Raw genomic sequence first — 18,862 nt, 5'->3', positions numbered from 1 at the left:
ACTAATCACTGCTGCAGAGAGAAGCTGCCTAAGAGAAGTAAGAAAAGACAATCCCAGAGCTCACAGAGGGCCAGGAATAGTTTGTATTCCCACCAGTTACGGTAGAAAAATCTTATTAATTCACAGTGCACCTGGCGGAGTATTAAGATGGGTAGTGCTTCAGTAGCGAGGCATTATTAGCCATAGACTAATCTGGTCCTGCCTAACAGAGCTTAAAAGTAAGTCTCAAAAGGACCAAACTATTTCCAAGTAACTTTATATCTTAGAACAAAGCTCCAGAACATTTACAGAAATACCCCTCCAAAAAAAAAAAAAAAAAAAATTCAACATCTAACAAGGTAAAATTCACAATATTTGAATTTCCATAAAAAATTACTAGGGATTCAAAGAAGGAACATATGACCCACAGAGGGGAGAAAAAAAATCATCAGTAAAAATAACACAGGTGACAGAATTAGAAGACAAAGACAGTAAAAGCATAATTATAACTACAATTGATACGTAAAATGAAGAAAGTCGAGAAAAGCGTCAGCATGTTAACTAAAAACATAGAAGAAAAGACCAAACTGAGCAGCTACAGAGGAAAAATACAGTAGATGAGATTAACACTGCAGAAGAAACGAAAGACTGAGCTTGAGGACATAATGACAGAAACTGTCTAAAATAAAACACAAAGGAAAAAGAATACAGGAAAAAATGAACAAATCATCAGTGAACTGTGGTTGGAAAATTTCAAATAGCCTAATATACATGGAATCATATTTTATAATATACAATTTATAATTATATCATATACATATCATTATACTCCCTTAAAGGTTGATGGGGGCAGGAAAAATGTTTGAAAACTATAACTGTCCAACTGGGCAACATGGCAAAACTGTATTTCTACTAAAAATATATTTTTAAAATTAGCTGGGCACAGTGGTGCATGCCTGTGTAGTCCCAGCTACTTGGAAGGCTGAGGTGGGAGGATCATTTGCACCCAAGAGGTAGAGGAGGAGGCAGAGGCTTCAGTGAGCTGAGACTGCATCACTGCATGCCAGCCTGGGCAACAGAGAGGGACCTTGTCTCAAAAAAAAAAAAAAAAAATTATAACTGAAAAATTTCCACGTGTGATGAAAACTATAAATCCAGAGACCCAAGAAGCTCAATGAACCTCAAACACCAGAGACGTGAAAAAAACTACATAAACTCAAAACCAATGAAAAAGAGAATATCCTAAAGACAGCCAGAAAAAAGGGACAAATTACAAATAGAGTAACACATATATGAATGATGGGAGACTTCTCATCGAAAACCAAGAAAGCCAGATGCCAGTGGAGCAACTAAGAGTACTGAAAGGAAAAAAACAAAAAAACTCCCAGAAAAACCCTATCAACTTAGAAAGCTATACCTGGTGAAAATATATTTCAAAGATGAAGGCAGTCAGGCAGGGTGGCTCACGTCTGTAATCCCAGCACTTTGGGAGACTGAGGCAGGAAGATCACTTGAGGCCAGGAGTTCAAGACCGCCCTGGCCAACATGGTGAGACCCCGTCTCTACTTAAAGTACAAAAAAAAAAAAAAAAAAAAAATTAGCCAGGCGTGGTGGTGGGTACCTGTAATCCCAGCTACTCAAGAAGGTGAGGTAGAAGAATCGCTTGAACCTGGGAGGAAGAGGTTGTAGTGAGCCAAGATCGCACCACCGCACTCCAGCTTGAGTGACAGAGCGAGACTATCTCAAAAAAACACAAACAAAAATCAAAAACAAATACCCAGGGGTGGTGGTGCATGCCTGTAATCCCAGCTACTCAGGAGGCTGAGGCCCAGGAATCACTTGAACCCGGGAAGTGGAAGTTGCAGTGAGCTGAGATTGTGCCACTGCACTCCAGCCTGGGTGACAGAGCAAGACTGTGTCTCAAACGAAAAGAAAAGAAAAAGATGAAGGCAAATATTTTTTCAGTCATACACAGCTGACAGAAGTCATCACCAGTAGACTAGCACTACCAGAGATGTTAAAGGAAGTCATTTAGGCAGAAGGAAACTGACCCCGGATGGAAATATGGATCTACACAAAGGAATGAAGAGCAAGGAAAATGGCAAATAAGTGGGTGAATATAAAAGACTTTTTCTCTTTATTTTCAAAAATCTCTTTTAAAAAGATAACTGACCATTTGGCCGGGTGCGGTGGCTCATGCCTATAATCCCAGCAGTTTGGGAGGCCAAGGCAGGTGGATCACAAGGTCAGGAGTTCAAAGACCAGCCTGGCCAACATGGTGAAACCCCGTCTCTACTAAAAATACAAAAATTAGCTGGGCGTGGTGGCGCATGCCTGTAGTCCCAGCTACTCGGGAGGCTGAGGCAAGAGAATTGCTTGAACCCTGAAGGCAGAGGTTGCAGTGCGCTGAGATCACGCCACTGCACTCCAGCCTGGGCAACAGAGTGAGACTCTGTCTCAAAGAAAAAGGAAAAAAAGATAACTGACCACTTGACCACTTAAACAAAAATAACAATGTATAACAGGGCTAATAAGATTTTGAAATAAAAATGTATGACAATAGAAGCATAAAAACCTGGAGAGAGAAATAGAAGTTCACTCCTATAAGGTTTTACCCCACAGGTGTGTGCATGCACTTCTGGTGCCTCTTTTTGGATTAGGGTCCCACTCTTACGGCCTCATTTAACCTTAATTACCTTCTTAAAGGCCCTATCTCCAAATTCAACAAATGAATTTTGGTGGGGAGAGGGTCACAGTTTAGTTCATAACAGAAGGTAAAAGATACCATGCGTTAGCACTAATTAAGAGAAAGCTGTAGTGGCTATATTAATATAAAACAAAGTAGATTTCAGATCAAAGAACATTACCAGGGATAAAGAAAGTTATTTTCATAATAATAAAAGGCTCGATTAAACAAAAGAACATATAATTCTAAAAGTTTAAGCGGCTAAAAGAACTCAAAATATATGAAGCAAAAGCTGATAGAACTGAAAGGAAAAATAGACATATCCCGAATTACAGTCAGAGGTTTCAATATTCTTCTCTCAATATTCGATAGAATAAGACAGGAAATCTGTACGAATATAGACGATTTGAACAACATGATCAGCAACTTAACCTATTTGACATTTATAAAGCATTCCACCCAACAACAGCAAATACATATTCAAGTATACAATATTTAGCAACATAAGAATGTATTCTGGGCCAAAAACAAGTCTTAATAGATTTTGAAAGGTTGAAATCAAAGTATGTTCTCTGACCACAATGAATGGTATGAAAGTAGAAATCAGTAACAGAAAGATACTCAGAAAATTCCCAAATACTGGGAAACTAAACAACATACTTCTAAATAACTCATTGGTCAAAGATGAATCCGAAAAGAAACTAATATTTTGAATTGAATAAAGATAAAAATACAGCATATCAAAATCTATATGACACAGCTAAAGTAGCAATTAGAGGGAAATTTATAGCAGTAAACAACTACAGGTTGAGTATCCCTTAGGGGTATCCCTTAGGTGTATCCTTTGAGTATCCCTTCAAAATGCTTGGAACAAGTAGTGTTCCAAATTTTGATTTTTTTTTCCAGTTTTGCAATATTTGTATTATACTGGTTGAGCATCCCTAATCAGAAAATCTAAAATTCAAAATGCTCCAACGAGCATTTCCTTTGAAGTTCATGTTGATGTTCAAAAAGTTTCAGATTTTAGAGCAGTTTGTAGGAAAAAGAATAGCAAATTAAACACTGAGTAATGTAAAGAAAATAAATAATGAAGATTAAAAGCCCAGCATCATGGTACATTCCTATAGTCCCAGCTACTTAGGAGGCTGAGGCAGGAGGATCTTTTGAGCCCGGGAGTTAGAGGTCAGCCTGGGCAATGTAGCGAGAACCGATCTCAAACACACACACACTAATACACGCACAAACACACAGAGAGAAAGAGAGAGAAAAAAAATACTGACCAGAGCAGAAGTCACCGAAATAGGAAACAGAAAAACAATGAAAACAAAAACTGTTATTTTGAGATCAATAAAACTGATAAGCCTCTAGCCACACTGATCAGAAAAAAATAGGCACAGATTACTAACATCAAAAATAAGAGCACATCAAATACAGATTCTACTGATTTTAAAAGGATAATAACAGAATATTTATGAACATCTTTTTGCCAGTAAGTTTGACAACAGACAAAATGAATAAATGTCTTCAATGACACCAACAGAAAAAGACTACTGGAACAAATAAAAAATTATACTCCATCAAAACTGAAAAATTTTCAAAAGACTGTTATGAAAAGCAAGACATGAACTGGGAGAAAATATCTGTAAAACGTGTAGGTCTTACATGATATAAATCAGTGTTCCCCAACCGTTTTGGCACCAGGGACCAGTTTAGTGGAAGACAGTTTTTCCACGGGGCGGGGGATGATTTCAGGATGAAACTGTTCCATCTCAGATCATAAGGCATTAGATTCTCATAAGGGGTGCACAACTTAGATCCCTCGCACGTGCAGTTCACAATGGGATCTGTACTCCTATGAGAATCTAATGCCACTGCTGACCTTATAGGAGGCAGAGCTCAGGCAGTAACGCTCACTCACCTGCCGCTCACCTTCTGCTGTGCATTCTGGGGGTGAGGGGGTAACCTCTGATATAAACCATATAATATATAAAGAACTATTAAAATTCAATAAGACAAATAACCCCTTACCCCCAAAATGGACAAAAGATTTGAAGAGATATCACCAAAAAAGATATATGGATGGCAAATTTGGACATGAAGGACACCTGACATCATTAGTCATGAGGGAAAAGCAAATTAAAACTATGGCTAAGACAAAAAAAGACTGACTATACTGCTCCATGTGGAGCAACTGGAACTCTCACACACCGCTGTGGAATTTTAAAATGCTATAACCATTTTGTAAACAGTATGGCAGTGCCTTAAAAAGTTAACTGTATGCCTAACATATGACCCAGCAATTAACTAAGTATTTACCTAAGAGCAATTTAAAATGTCTGCCCAAAGATTTGCACATGAAAGCTCACTGCAGAATTATTCATAAGAGCAAAACACTGAAAACCCAAATATCCTTCAACAAGTGAATAAACAAACTGCAATATATCCATATAATGGAGTGCTACTCAGCAGTGAAAAAGGCACTAATTATTGATACACAGCATGGACGAATCTCAAAATAATTACAGTGAGTGAAATAGGTCAGACCAAAAAAAGGAACACACTGTATGACTCCATTTACATAAAATTCTAGAAAATGCAAACTAATACATAATGGACAGAAGGCAAATCAATGGTTGCCTGACACTGAGGTAGGGGGAGAGAATTACAAAGGGGCACAAAGAAACATTTGGGTGTGACAAATATGTTCACTGTCATGCTTGCAGTGGGGGTATGATGGGTCTATACATATTGCAAAATTCGCCAAATTGTATACTTTAAATATGTGCGATTTAAACTGCACTGGAATGATGAATAGCTATGAGGTCTGATGGCAGGGCTCAGACAGGCCTTACACCACTTCCTGCCAGGTAATCTTGATTCAGTTTATCTACCTTCTCTGCCACAGCACTTTCCCATTTATTAAAAGGTAATGCCAGCCTGGAGGACTGTTGGAAGGATTACTTTGTGTTTTGGAGTATTTTTCTGGTTCCTAGAGAACAGGTGCAAACTACCATTATCCATCTAAGGGAGAATGGTAATATTAAGCTTGAAGAGGAAAGAGAATGCTCCTTGTTAGACAAACAAGCAAGATCTGCGTGTGCAGCTTGGAACACAACCTGTATACGGCCCCATCAAGAAGCACAGCTGACTTCTAAAAGATTTCCATTATAATTTTGCTTTTGCACTTGAATCCTGGGAGACGGGAGGTTAGAAGAAAAGACTCTAGTTCTTAAAAAATGTAAAGGATGACAAGAATAAAATGCAATATTGTTTGGACCTTCAGATGTTCATTAGGAACAAAAGCAAAGTAGAGTAAGGAAAAGAACAAGGGAATAAAAATCCAAAGTTCCCCAGGCTGGCCTATCTATATGCTTTGCCACAAGCTCACAGTCCAGAATTGGGCCTGCAAAAACTTACTCTGCACATATTATACCATTGCCATTTTATTTGTTTTCTTTATCAGAGACATTTTTCTTTAGGGTAAGGAAAATCTTATTGAAAACCTTACAACAACAACAACAACAACAAAAAAAACCTGGTGGTTCCTGGAACACATGTGGCTGTGTATTCTCCTATTTCTCTTTTTGCCTTTACAGTTAATAACCAAGATGGGTTCACTGTATTTATGCTACATAACCCAAAGCTCCATTTGTACACATCCCCTGGGATCACAGTGGTCTCTTCTCTTTCTAACTGGAACAGGGTTTTACAGCAGAAGTAATAAGCTTCATGTCAACATTTTCAAGGAAACTGACAATATAATTCTTTTGTCTCCCACTGGCTCTGTTGCTCCTTACAGAACACTGAAGTATTCTGATACAAGGACATACTGTTAAAAAGTGCTTTGTGGTGGCAAGAAGCAAATGATTTAGAGTGCAGGCTATAATTAAACCTGATATATTGGAATCTTCTATTTGTAGCAACCATCTTACCAAAGAGAGGTATCTGTAACAAAGAAACGGAAGTGGCAAACCAGTCTCCCTCCAGGGACAATGAGGGCACTGTTACAGTTCCATCCTCATTTCCTGACTAATTCTAAAATAGCCACCCCAGGTAAGTATAATTTTGTCTTATTTTTGTGGATTGGAACCTCTGAATCTGATCACTTTGTTAAATAGCACAATAAATTGTGACTTTTCTGTGACTCCCAAACATCACAGACTATAAAATTACCACTTCGTTCATGTTCATATGTTAATTCTTCTGCTGCTCACCAAAGACCATCCAAACATCCTTACTGTAACCTAACTGTTGACTATCCAACTGAAAGAAGCAGGCTGAGCTGCCCGATGCACAAAGGAGCATTTCCTTCTACATCAGAGACTCTGGTCCTCTCCGCCTTTCAGTACACAGTTGTCCACTGTTTGAGAGGTTCTGCGTCTTCCACCCTTACCTCATCTTTTCTTTTCATTTATCAAGACACTAATGTGAGCAAATGAGAAATTCCTTTTCTTTTTTTTTGGTTCCTGTACTCTAGGATGGCTACCCGCTGCTTTCTTCACAGCACGAGTTCCACTTTTAAACATCACCTCAACAATCTTTTCTTCTTTTCCAAGATGTCTTCATCTGTCCTTTGGCAAAGAGAGAAAAACAAGAAAGCTTTTCTTCTTATTGATTCTGTCAAGCACTGTGAAATCCAGAGAGTTTGAACACAGGAATGGAGAAAAGTCACCTGTGTGACAGGGAAAACTAGAGGAGAGAGGGCTGTGAGGTAAGGGCGAGTAGGTAATAGTGCTTCACAAACAGCTCCTGGAAATGAAAGCTCAGAGACTACAAATCTGCATGAAGGACTTCTTAGAACCTTGAGAAGAAAGGTGATAAGAACTGAAAACCTAATATAACCCTAAATACCTGGGAGGATAACGGAAGAAGAGAGTTGAAAGGCAAAGGAGAATAAGCTCATTTGGGGAGCTTGTGCAGCTTCTGTTCTGAAGCCCAGCATGGGCACAGGCCAAACAGGGCAGCGAGCCCAGGACTCGAGTGGACTCCTAGCCTCCCCTGAGCCTCAAGATCAGGATTACAACACACTATGGCCCCGTTTTGTGCTTTCCGTGCACTGAAAAATTTGACAGGGAAAACAGAACTAAATATGTTCAGGCAAGAGACAGAGTTCTCGGCAACAGGCTTTTTAACTCCTCTTTCTTTGGGTCTATGAACACAGTTTGCCAAAAATTCCTTGGGCCAATGATCCTAAACAGCAAAATGTTTCTCATTAATTTAGAAAATTAAGAAACCAAACTCAGAAAACCAAAGGTGTATCTTTTGCTAGATACTGGAGATACAAAGAGGAAGAAGACTCTGTCTCTACTCTGAAAAGTATTACAGTACAACTGAAGACACAGCCGTACAACTTACCATGCATGGTGCAGAAAGTGCTCCGACAGAGGCAGCAAAGGATGCTAGCACCCAACCTTCAAAACTTAGGGGTGGGGATGTGAGGACAGACGTGGGGGAAGAGACATGGAAGAAAACGGCTGCTTAGAGAAGTTTAAGCCTAAACATCAAAAGTGAGTCATCAAAATAATAATAATAACAAAATGTGTCAAGGGATCTAAAATAGTTTGGTTTAGAGAGTAGAATGTAAATGTGCAGAAAGGAAAGAATAAGAGAGATGGCAGTAGGAGGATGAGGCAGAGGCCACATCTTGAAGGGACTAGAAACAATTTCAAACGTTCATAGACAAAGAAATAAAGCCACATTTCTAAAAAACTAAAGGTAATCACTAATAGAAAGAATAGTATTTTCCAAATCTCCAAAGAAGAAGGAAAATAATGGAAGTGAAAAAAAGATAAGACAAAACAATAAAACAACCAAGGAAACCATAAAACAAACAGGAAAAGGGCTAAACATAATTACTATAAAATCAAATAGTTAAATTCATCTACTGAAAGACAAACTTTCACGCTGGATTAAAAAACACAGTTATGTGTCTTTAACAAGAGTTACATGTAACACAAAATGACATAAAAAGTAAAGGTGTGTGGTAGCAGGTGCCTATAGTCTCAGCTACTTGGAAGGATCATCATATCCCAAGACTTCAACGCTGCAGTGCACTGTGATTGCCTCCTGTGAACAGCCACTGCACTTCAGCCTGGGCAACATAGTGGAATCCTGTCTCTTAAAAAAAAAAAAAATGCTAAAGATATGGGAAGTATCAGGAGAAACAGAAAAAAAAAAATCCACAACCATAGTTAGAGACTAAACAAATTAGGGGATAAAAAGGACAGAAAAGAACGGAATATGTTTACAAAGTTGATTTATGTTATAATTATAGTACTTTACACCCTAGAAACACAAATTCTATTCAAATGTTCACGGAATATTTATAAAAACTACCCAAGTATAAGGCCACAAACAAAATCTCAAATTCAGAAATGTATTTTATAGCCTCTATTTTCTGTTAATGTAGTAAGAAAATAAGACTTAATCACTTGGGAATAGAGAATACAACTAAGCAATATTAAAAGGAGATTTTTTAACCTGAAATGTTTTTATTTTTAAATAACAGAATTATTTTTTAAAGCATTAAGCATTTAACTCACAAACTTGGAAAAAGGGCAACAGAATAAATAAAAAAGTAGAAAAAAAGAATTAAAGGAGGGGGAAAGGTATACAAATATACAAAATGCTACAAGCATTGTAGACCATATATATACACACACACATGCATATTTATATCACACATATATGCATATATATATATGTACACACACACATATGCATATTTATATCAACATCAAGAGTTGGTTCTCTAAAAAAAGATGCCCTCCAAAAAAACAAATCCAATTGGCACCAGCTCAGTCGCAATAGAGTAAAGCATCAGGTAGATTTCTAAGGTTCCCAACTCCAGGCTCTGGCTCTCAGATGGCATCTCTAGAGCTGCCTGGGGCTGGGGGGAACTTGCTGTCCTGAAGGGAAGGACACAAGCCTGGCTGGACTTGCCACCTGTTGACTGTAGAGCCTTTGGGCCATGAATGAACACAGGCAGCAGCCAGGCAGTGGTCAATGTGAGCCTTGGGTGAAACCAAGTGCTGTGCTGGCTTCAGGAATGACCCAGCACAGTCCCAGTGGTGGCCACAGTGGTGCTTGCTTGTCTCACCCCTCCCCCAGCACCAGGCAGCTCAGCACAGAGAGAGAGAGAGACTCCACGTGTTTGGGGAAAAGTGAGGGAAGAGAACAAGAGTTTCTGCCTAGTAATCCAGGGAATTCTCTTCGATTTTACCCAACACCACCAAGGTGGTACCTCTACAAGTCTACAAGAGCCAGAGCGTTACTGAGCTTGGGGTGCCCCCTAATGCAGACACAGCTGCAGTGACCAAAGACTTAAATCACAACACCCAAGACTCTCTAAATACCTGGAAAGCCTTCCCAAGAAGGATGAATACAAACAAGCCCAGACTGCAAAGACTACAATAAATACCTAACTCTTCAATGCCCAGACACCGACAAAGATCCATAAGCATCAAGACCGTCCAAGAAAACATGACCTCACCAAATGAACTAAATAAGAGACCAGTGACAATGCCAGCAAGACAGAGATATGTGAGCTTTCAGATAAAAAATTCAAAATAGCGTTTTGAGGAAGCTTTATGAAATTTGAGATAACACAGAAGGAACGCAGAATCCTATTACATTTTACGGATATTGAAATAGTTAAAATGAATCAAGCAGAAAAATGCAACATACTGAAGAATGCATCAGAGTCTCTTAACAGCAGAACTGAAAAAGGAGAAGAAAGAATTAGTAAGCTTGAAGACAGGCTATTTGAAAATACAGTCAAAGACAAAAGAAAAAAAAGAATAAGAAAGAATGAAGCACACCTACAAGATCTAGACAATAGCCTCAAAAGGGCAAATCAAATAGTTACTGGCCTTAAAGGGGAGATAGAGATATTGGGGTAGAAAGTCTATTCCAAGGGATCATCAGAGAGAACTTCCCAAACTTAGAGAAAGATATCAATATGCAAGAACAAAAGGTTACAAAACCCCATCAAGCAGATTTAACCCAAAGAAGATTACCTCAAGGCATTTAATAACCAAACTCCCAAATGTCGAGGATAAACAAAGGATCCTAAAAGCAGCAAGAGAAAAGAAATAATATATACAATGGAGTTCCAATATGTCTGGCAGCAGACTTCTCAGTGGAAACCTTACAGGCCAGGGAAGAGTGGCATGACATATTTAAAGGGGAAGAGTGGTATGACATATTTAAAGTGCTGAAGGAACTATATTTTACCCTAGAATGGTATATCTAGTGAAAATATCCTTCAAACATGAGGGAGAAATAAAGACTTTCCCAGGCAAACAAAAGCTGAGGGATTTCATCAACACCAGACCCATCCTACAAGAAATGCTAAAGGTAGTTCTTCAATCTGAAAGAAAAGGATGCCAATGAGCAATAAGAAATCATCTGAAGGTACAAAACCCACTGGTAACCATAAGTACACAGAAAAACACAGAATATTATAACACTGTAATTGTGGCATATAAACTACGCATACCTTGAGCAGAAAGACTAAAAGATGAACCTATTAAAATAATTACAACAACTTTTCAAGACATAGACCGTATAATAAGATATAAACAGAAACAACAAAAAGTTAAAAAGTGGAAGAGTGAAGTTAAAGTGTAAAGTTTTTATTAGTTTTCTCTTTGCTTGTCAGTTTGTTTCTGCAATCAGTGTTAAGCCTGTCATCAGTTTAAAATAATGGGTTATTAAATAGTATTTGCAAGCCTCATGGTAATGTCAAGAGACATGCAACAGATACACAAACAATAAAATGCAAGAAACTAAAACATACCATATGAGAAAATCACCTTCACAAAGAGAAGGAAAGACCACAAAACAACCAGAAAACAAATAACAAAATGGCAGGATTAAGTCCTTACTTATCAATAATAATATGGAATATAAATGGACGAAACTCTCCAATCACAAGATACAGAGTGGCTGAATGGATTAAAAAAATGGGACTCAACAATCCATTGCCTACAAGAAACACACTTCACCTATAAAGACACATATAGGCTGAAAATAAAAGGATGGAAAAAGATACTCTATGCAAATGAAAACCAAAAAAGAGCAAGAGGAACTGGACTTAAATCAGACAAAATAGATAGCAAGACAAAAATCAGACCAAGAGACAAAGAAGGTCATTACATAACGGTAAAGGGGCCCATTCAGCAAAAGAATATAACAATTGTAAATATATATGCACCCAGCACTGGAGCACCCAGATAGATAAAGCAAATATTATTAGAGCTAAAGGGAGAGATAGATCCCAATAAAAGCTGGAGACTTCAACACCCCACTTTCAGCACTGGATCAAACATCCAGACAGAAAATCAACAAACATCAAACTTCATATGCAGTATAGACTAAATGGACTTAATAGATACTGACAAACCATATCATCCAAAAGCTGCAGAATATACATTCTTCTCCTTAGCACATGGGTCATTCTCAAGAATAGTTCATGTGTTAGGCCACAAAACAATTCTTTAAAAATTCAAGAAAATTGAAATTCTGTCAAGTATCTTCTCTGATCACAATGGAAAAAAACTAGAAATCAATAACAAGAGGAATTCCAGAAACTATTCAAACAGAAATTAAACAATATGCTCTTGAATAACCAGTGGGCCAATGAAGAAATTAAGAAAGAAATTAAAACAGTCTGAAGCAAATGAAAATGGAAACACAACATACTAAAATTTATGGGATACAACAAAAGCAGTATTAAGAGGAAAGTTTATAGCAATAAGCACCTACAACAAAAAAGTAGAAAAACTTCAAATACACAACCTAACAATACATCTTAAAGAATTAGAAAAGTAAGAGCCAACCAAACCCATAATTAGTAGACGAAGAGAAATAATAAAGATCAGAGCAGAAATAAATGAAACAAACAAAAAAAGATACAAAAGATCAACAAAATGAAAAGTTAGGTTTCAAAAGATAAACAAAATCAATAAACCTTTAGCCAGATTAAGAAAAAAAGAGAGAGGATCAAATAAATAAAAAACGGAAATGAAAAAGGAGGCATTTGGCCAGGTGCAATGGCTCACACATGTAATTCCAGCACTTTGGGAGGCCAAGAAAGGTGGATAGCTTGAGCTCAGGAGTTCAAGATCAGCCTGGGCAACATGGTGAAATCCTGTCTCTGCCAAAAATATTTTTAAAAAATTAGCCAGGCCTGGCGGCATGCAAGGGAACCTTTGGGAGTGATAAAAAGAATCTGTATATACATCATCCTATATGGTAGACACTGTGTAGCTACTGAGCATCTGAAATGTGGCTATTGTAACTGAGAAACTAAATTTTAAATACAATTTAAATAAATTTCAGTTTAAAATTTAAAAATTGATACTGGACTTATTGGAAAACATTTAAGTATCTTTGGACAAACTTAAGTATGAGAATCTATGTTTTCAACTCTAAATTTTATGAAATCTAAATACAAATCAAGCATTCTGATGAAAATTTGGCATCTGAATTGGGATGTAAATGTAAAATGTTCACTGGATTTTGAAAACTTAGTCTCAAAAAATGAATGTGAAATGGCTTACTAATAATTTTGTCATATTGATTACATGTTGAAATAATTTTTGACTTACTATGTTAAACAAAATACATTATTAAAATTATTTTTGTTTTTTTTAACCCTTTAAATGTGGTAGCTACTACAAAATGTAAAATTACCTATCTCACATTACATTTCGACTTGATAGTGCTGTTCTACATCTTCACTGTGGTGGTGGAAACATCTGTCAAAACTGTACACTTAAAATGCGTACATTTTGCTGTATAAAAATTATGCCTCAATAAAGTAGATAAAAATATTAAATTGGTAGTGAATATATGCTTGTGTGTGTCTGCACATATGTGTGGGAAGGAGGGAGTATGTATCAATGAGTATCTTGTTTGTGATCTTTCTTCATCAATAATCAGAAAGGAAAAAAATTCACTGAGTATATACATGCAAAAGTAACTGTTCTCCTGAAGCGTCACCATATTAAATTATATTATAGTTATTTAGTGTGTGCATCCCTCACTAGCCTTTGAGCTTCTTGGAGGCAGGAACCCTGTTTTGTTCATCTCTGTATAAACCTAGCACTTAACGTAGAAAGTTAACATAGTACCTTAGCAGTGTTTTGCAACTGTAGAATTCTCTCAGATACTTTATATAGTTTAATTCTGCCAAAATACCTGTAAATTTGGTATTATTAGTGCCAGTTTTCAGATGAAAAACTGAGGGTGAGAAGGTCACAAAGGTTAAAGTAACCCACCAAATATCCAGAGCTAGTAAGTAAAAGAGCATGTTCCAAACCCACACTTACAAGTCCCAGGCCCATTCTTCCACCCTGCTCCATACTGCCACCTCTCCACGTGGGCATTTCACAACTGTCTGATGAATGACTGAGTCAAAGTAAAGATCTATATTTAGGGGCAATGGAACCACAGAAACTTTCCTGAACTTCTAGTGTTACAGCTTCATAGTCTTGAATAGACTCTCTCTAGACAAAGAGCCACCTGGCAGCTCTTACTAGAAGATCAGAAAGGGTGACTACAGTATGGAAAAAAAATTCCATCCCAATTAAACTTTCCATTTGGGAGTCTGAAGAAAAATAACACAGAACAAAGAGTATGGGAAAGAGAAAAAAGGAAATGCTGAATCTGCTAATATAGCTAATTAATGCCAAAGAATGAATGTAACAGCAACTTCAGCATTCAAAAATGAAAAGTTAGGAGATCTAGAGAGGTACAGTTTCTAAGTTTTTTGGAGCTCTCTTTTAATTAGCCTCCCTGAATCTCAGCATTCCTGTTTGAATAATCCATATTTCTGGTTATTTATTCAGCTCCCCACTGCTATGCAATACCAAGCCATATGCTGCAGAAATATATCACTTCATATTTGCACTCAACCAACCAAAGACACTGGCAATTCAGACCTTTAAGAAGCTTAAGGAAAAGTCCCTTCAGAACATTGTGTTAAGGTTAGAAGATCCAAGAAGCCAAATGCATCTTCTATTTATGCTATTTACTTGAGAGAAGGTGGGTCATTTCAACAAAAGGACAAGAAATTAGAAGGGTAAGGGAGATAAACAAAAGACTCAAGAGAGTAAAGCTAGCAAAAATCAGCTAAACACAAAAGGCCTCTGAGTAATTTCTCATGCTCCTCTCTGCATTTTTTTTTTAATTGTTTTTAAAAGCAATTCCTCAAAGGAAGACTTTTGGTCAACGCAAGGTCTGGTACACACTGGACAAATGAAGAGGTCTACTGTGCCTCCAGCCCTCCAGAAGCCTTTTAAAGATAAGATATTTTAGAAATATACACAGTAAGTCATCACTTAACATCATAGATAGACTTGGAAATGGCAACTTTAAGTAAAACGGGATATAGGAGGTCAGATCCTCAAATAACACTGTTTTAACAATGATCAGAAAAACTGGTTTCATTATACATCATTTCGCTTAAAGTTGTGGTTTCCAAGAATGTTACTGATGATGTTAAGTGAGGACTTACTGTACCTGGATAATCCTAACATCATTTTAAACACAAAAATGGTCACTGTGATTCCACAGTGACCATTGTTATAACGGCAAAACATTGGAAATATCCTCAATGCCAACAACAGAAGAATACTAAGTAAGCTACAGTCCCTTAGAGGCCATGATGCAGTTACTGAAAACTCTCATGAAGATTATTCACAGCATGGGAAACAGCATCTTATGTTTGAAATGTAGCAATACAGAAAATCGTATGTGTGGCAGGCTTAAAAAGTTGTTAAAAATTATAGAAAAAAAGACTAGAAGAAAATATACACCCAAAGACAGGCTGTGTTTAGCTCACAGAACTGTTTTCCTAACTTTGTGGAAACAGAAATTCTGTCTTAGGTTATTTCTGTGTATGCCCAGTACTTAACATAGCACCTTGTCAATGTTTTAATAGCAGTTTTATATGTTAGTATTCTAAATTCTATTTAACAAATATATATCACATTTATGAAAAACCTTTCCAAAGAAATATCTTAGTTCATCAGAACTTTCAGTAAACTTGAAGTTTTAAGACAGCAGACTCTGGCTCCATTTCTTTTTTTCTTGTTTTTTTTTTTTTAAATCTCAACTTGCTCCTTCTGTAGGGCACAATTCATAATGACTAGAATCTTCCAACCACATAAACATGCTCGATTTTTTTTTTTAAAGTCCCTTGACCCTATACCACAGTCTGGTTATCCCCTCAGCCTTCCCCCACACACTTCTCTACTCCCCTTCCTAGACAGGGTCTCAAGAGTTATCAACATAAGCTTCCTCTCCCCTTTTTGCTTCTAACTTTAGGATTCCATAAAATAACTGTGAAACTAATATAAGATCCACTTTCAGGAATTAGCGTATAAATAATAAGACACACAAGGAAAGTACTATAAATAAAAGTTTCTAGAACTGTCTTGCACATTTTCATATTTCCTAAGCTAGGCATACAGCACATGTACAACTCATTACTGAATGAGGAGTGAAAAATACGAATGATACGCTGCTTTCAATAAAAATACAAACATATGGCATAGATAGATCTATGTGATATATACAGAAAATTAGTTCAAGTTTAGAAGTAATGGCTAGATTTCCCCAAAACTAACACACTATGGGAAGGAGAGGAAAAACACCAATGTCCTTCAGTGGAGTGGACATATTAGCAACCACCACAATAGGGCACAAACAGAACACAATATACTTTTTATTCATCTACTCTAACTTTAGGAAAGACCACATACCTACACAAACACATCCCCATGCCTGAAGACTTTACTCTTCAGGGTAAAGTCTAGGAAACCCAACAGAATAAATGATCATAGCTACATGCTCTTGAATTCAGGCTAACAGTGAAAAGTCAGGCAAAAAAGATGGGAGAACTGGGGCATTCGAAACATACCTGAGCATGAGATTCATCAGCTGAAGACCCTCGCCCTTCAGGAAGCGCTCACGATTGGAACTAAGCATTAGACAGGAGCAGAGGGAATCAAACAGATTCTCCATCATCTCCTGCTCCTCAGCCGTGCTGGGATTGTGCCTTTTAAATACCTGTCAAGCAAAAACAGCACAAAGCACAGAGCCGTAAGAGAACGTCTTTTCATGAGCCTCCATCCAACAATTCCTAAAACCTGTGGGTCATAACTCTATGACTGAGGAAACAGAAGCTCACCAAACAAAATTCTCATCAGTTTCCATTTTAGAGAAACTAAATGATTCACATATATTAAATACATGCAAAAAAGAAAAGCCAAAACACTCAACTGACCACTGGGTCCATCAGTAATTGACAATTCCAGGCAAGCAGATTTTTTTAAAAACCAAAACCCAATAAAAAACAAAATCTTTTTATCGTGAAATATAACACAGATACAGAAAAACTCCATAAAGGACGTATAAAACTAAATGAATGAAGTGAACACCCCTGAAATCATTATCCAGGATGAGAAACAACTTTGCCAACTCCCCTCAAAGCCCTCCACTTGCCCAACCCAACCATATCTCATTTCTTTCCCTTCTAAAAGCAACCACAATCCAGAGGGCTGAATCATGGCTCAATATAAGGAAGCATTTCCTGACAACCAAGGCTACTGAATTCCCTCACAGGGGAGCTGGGGCTTTAATTCATGGAAAGGGCTTACAGCATTAGTTTTCTCTTTGCCAGAGATGTAAGGCATGTTAAGAGAAGCCTTTAAACTGTATATGCATACCCATACAGTCTACTACAAGAAGATCAATAATCTCACAGGAAAAGGACTAAGCACCTTCCCAGAACTGGAAACAGATTCACATTTCAAAGCTCTATTTTTGGGGTGGAGGCCAAGACACTCAGGCTGCTGGCACCAAGATGGAAGCTGTATGCAAACTGACATCTCAGACTCTCCCAACACTCTTAAGATTTTATCCAAATGATCTATTTTCAGTCCTGTTTTTAGAATAACACAGCTAAAACTTGTAAGAGGAAATCTTAACAGCATTTTCAGAATGCCAGCAGAATAACATTTCAACTGGATTTACATTTCTTACAGTGAGAAAATGGCAGTTTCCAAGTTCTCACTCCAGCCTTCAGCACCACGTCCTCCCCTATCCTCCCCTTGACCCCCATCCCACTGCAGTGGAACTTGTACTCCTTGAGCTTATTCAGATCCTAAATGAACATACTCCATTTTCACAGCATATTGAAAGGAAGGTTGGTGAATAATCTTGGGAGTGGGTCAAATGAAAATAATTTGGTATGCTTGGTCCAGAACATACACACTTAAGCATGAGGCACATCTTTTTTGAGTTGACAATATCATATCAGAAGATGAAGAAAGTTCAGATCTGATACACAGTGATGTCTGGTCATAAAGAGCAAATGACTATGAAAAGGAGGCAAACCATGTCCCTCCGTATAACCCTCAAACCTGCCAACATGCTCCATATGGCTTGCAGCACATGGCTTATTCCTTCCCACAGTTTCCAGCTCCACCTCCCATTCAAAGCAGACCATGTATCTTACAGCAGACAGGAAGCATAAGAATTACTCACGGATAACTGCTGAAGAAGCACATCGATTCCATCCAGCTCCCCAAGCAATTCCCTGTTTTCTAAAAGGGGAAAAAAATAGAGGAAGAAAAAAATGAACCTAACTGTCAGATTTTACAGCCGTCTAACACTGATACATCAGCAAACAAAATCAATACAGCTTGACAGAGTACAAAAGCAGCACAGGGAGTGAGAGGGAGAGCAAGGGGATGCCAAAGGCAAGAGAGCTTGCTGTCATGATCTGAAACAAGCCTGGCTCCTATCCTAACAGAATATCAATACTGAGAGGGCGCCTCACCATCATTGTCCTGGAGCAATATGGCCAGCACTTCACTGCAATACAGTTTGTTGGCATCGAAAGGCATCTTTGCCTATGGGGAAATAGGAGAAATGAGAAAAATGTTAAGGGATCTTGCTTCCTTCCCCAGGACAAATTTTTCACAAGTACTACGATCTGAGTTAGAGAGAAGCAGAAGTTAGAAAAGGAAAAGGCACTTAAGGGTAAAAACGTCTGCCTCTGCTCTCGAGAGACCAGAACCAAGTAAAGTGACAGATTGAAACAATGGCTCTCACACTCTTAATGCCCAGGTATTAAGGTTACCTCCTCGGTGAAGACTTCCAAGATTTCCCATTCTGAGTCCA

The 18,862-nt window shown here is 37.8% G+C and overlaps 1 protein-coding gene across 3 annotated transcripts in view; it reads right to left on the bottom strand.

Moving 5' to 3' along the window:
• CTNNBL1 (catenin beta like 1) overlaps positions 1-18,862 on the bottom strand; it is a 176,591-nt gene that overhangs the window by 75,788 nt on the left and 81,941 nt on the right. For all 3 annotated transcript variants that reach the window (XM_004062122.5, XM_055373497.2, XM_063702283.1), the window contains 3 exons: positions 18,519-18,591; positions 18,224-18,282; positions 16,596-16,744 (listed from right to left, as the gene is read on the bottom strand). In XM_004062122.5, the coding sequence (XP_004062170.1) occupies positions 16,596-16,744; positions 18,224-18,282; positions 18,519-18,591 (281 nt within the window). The remainder of the gene's footprint in view (positions 1-16,595; positions 16,745-18,223; positions 18,283-18,518; positions 18,592-18,862) is intronic.

The sequence above is a fragment of the Gorilla gorilla genome, chromosome 21 (assembly GCF_029281585.2).
Source record: "Gorilla gorilla gorilla isolate KB3781 chromosome 21, NHGRI_mGorGor1-v2.1_pri, whole genome shotgun sequence".
Taxonomy (NCBI): Eukaryota; Metazoa; Chordata; class Mammalia; order Primates; family Hominidae; genus Gorilla; species Gorilla gorilla.
Note: the sequence above shows the minus strand (reverse complement) of the source record. Positions and strands in the feature narration are given on the sequence as shown.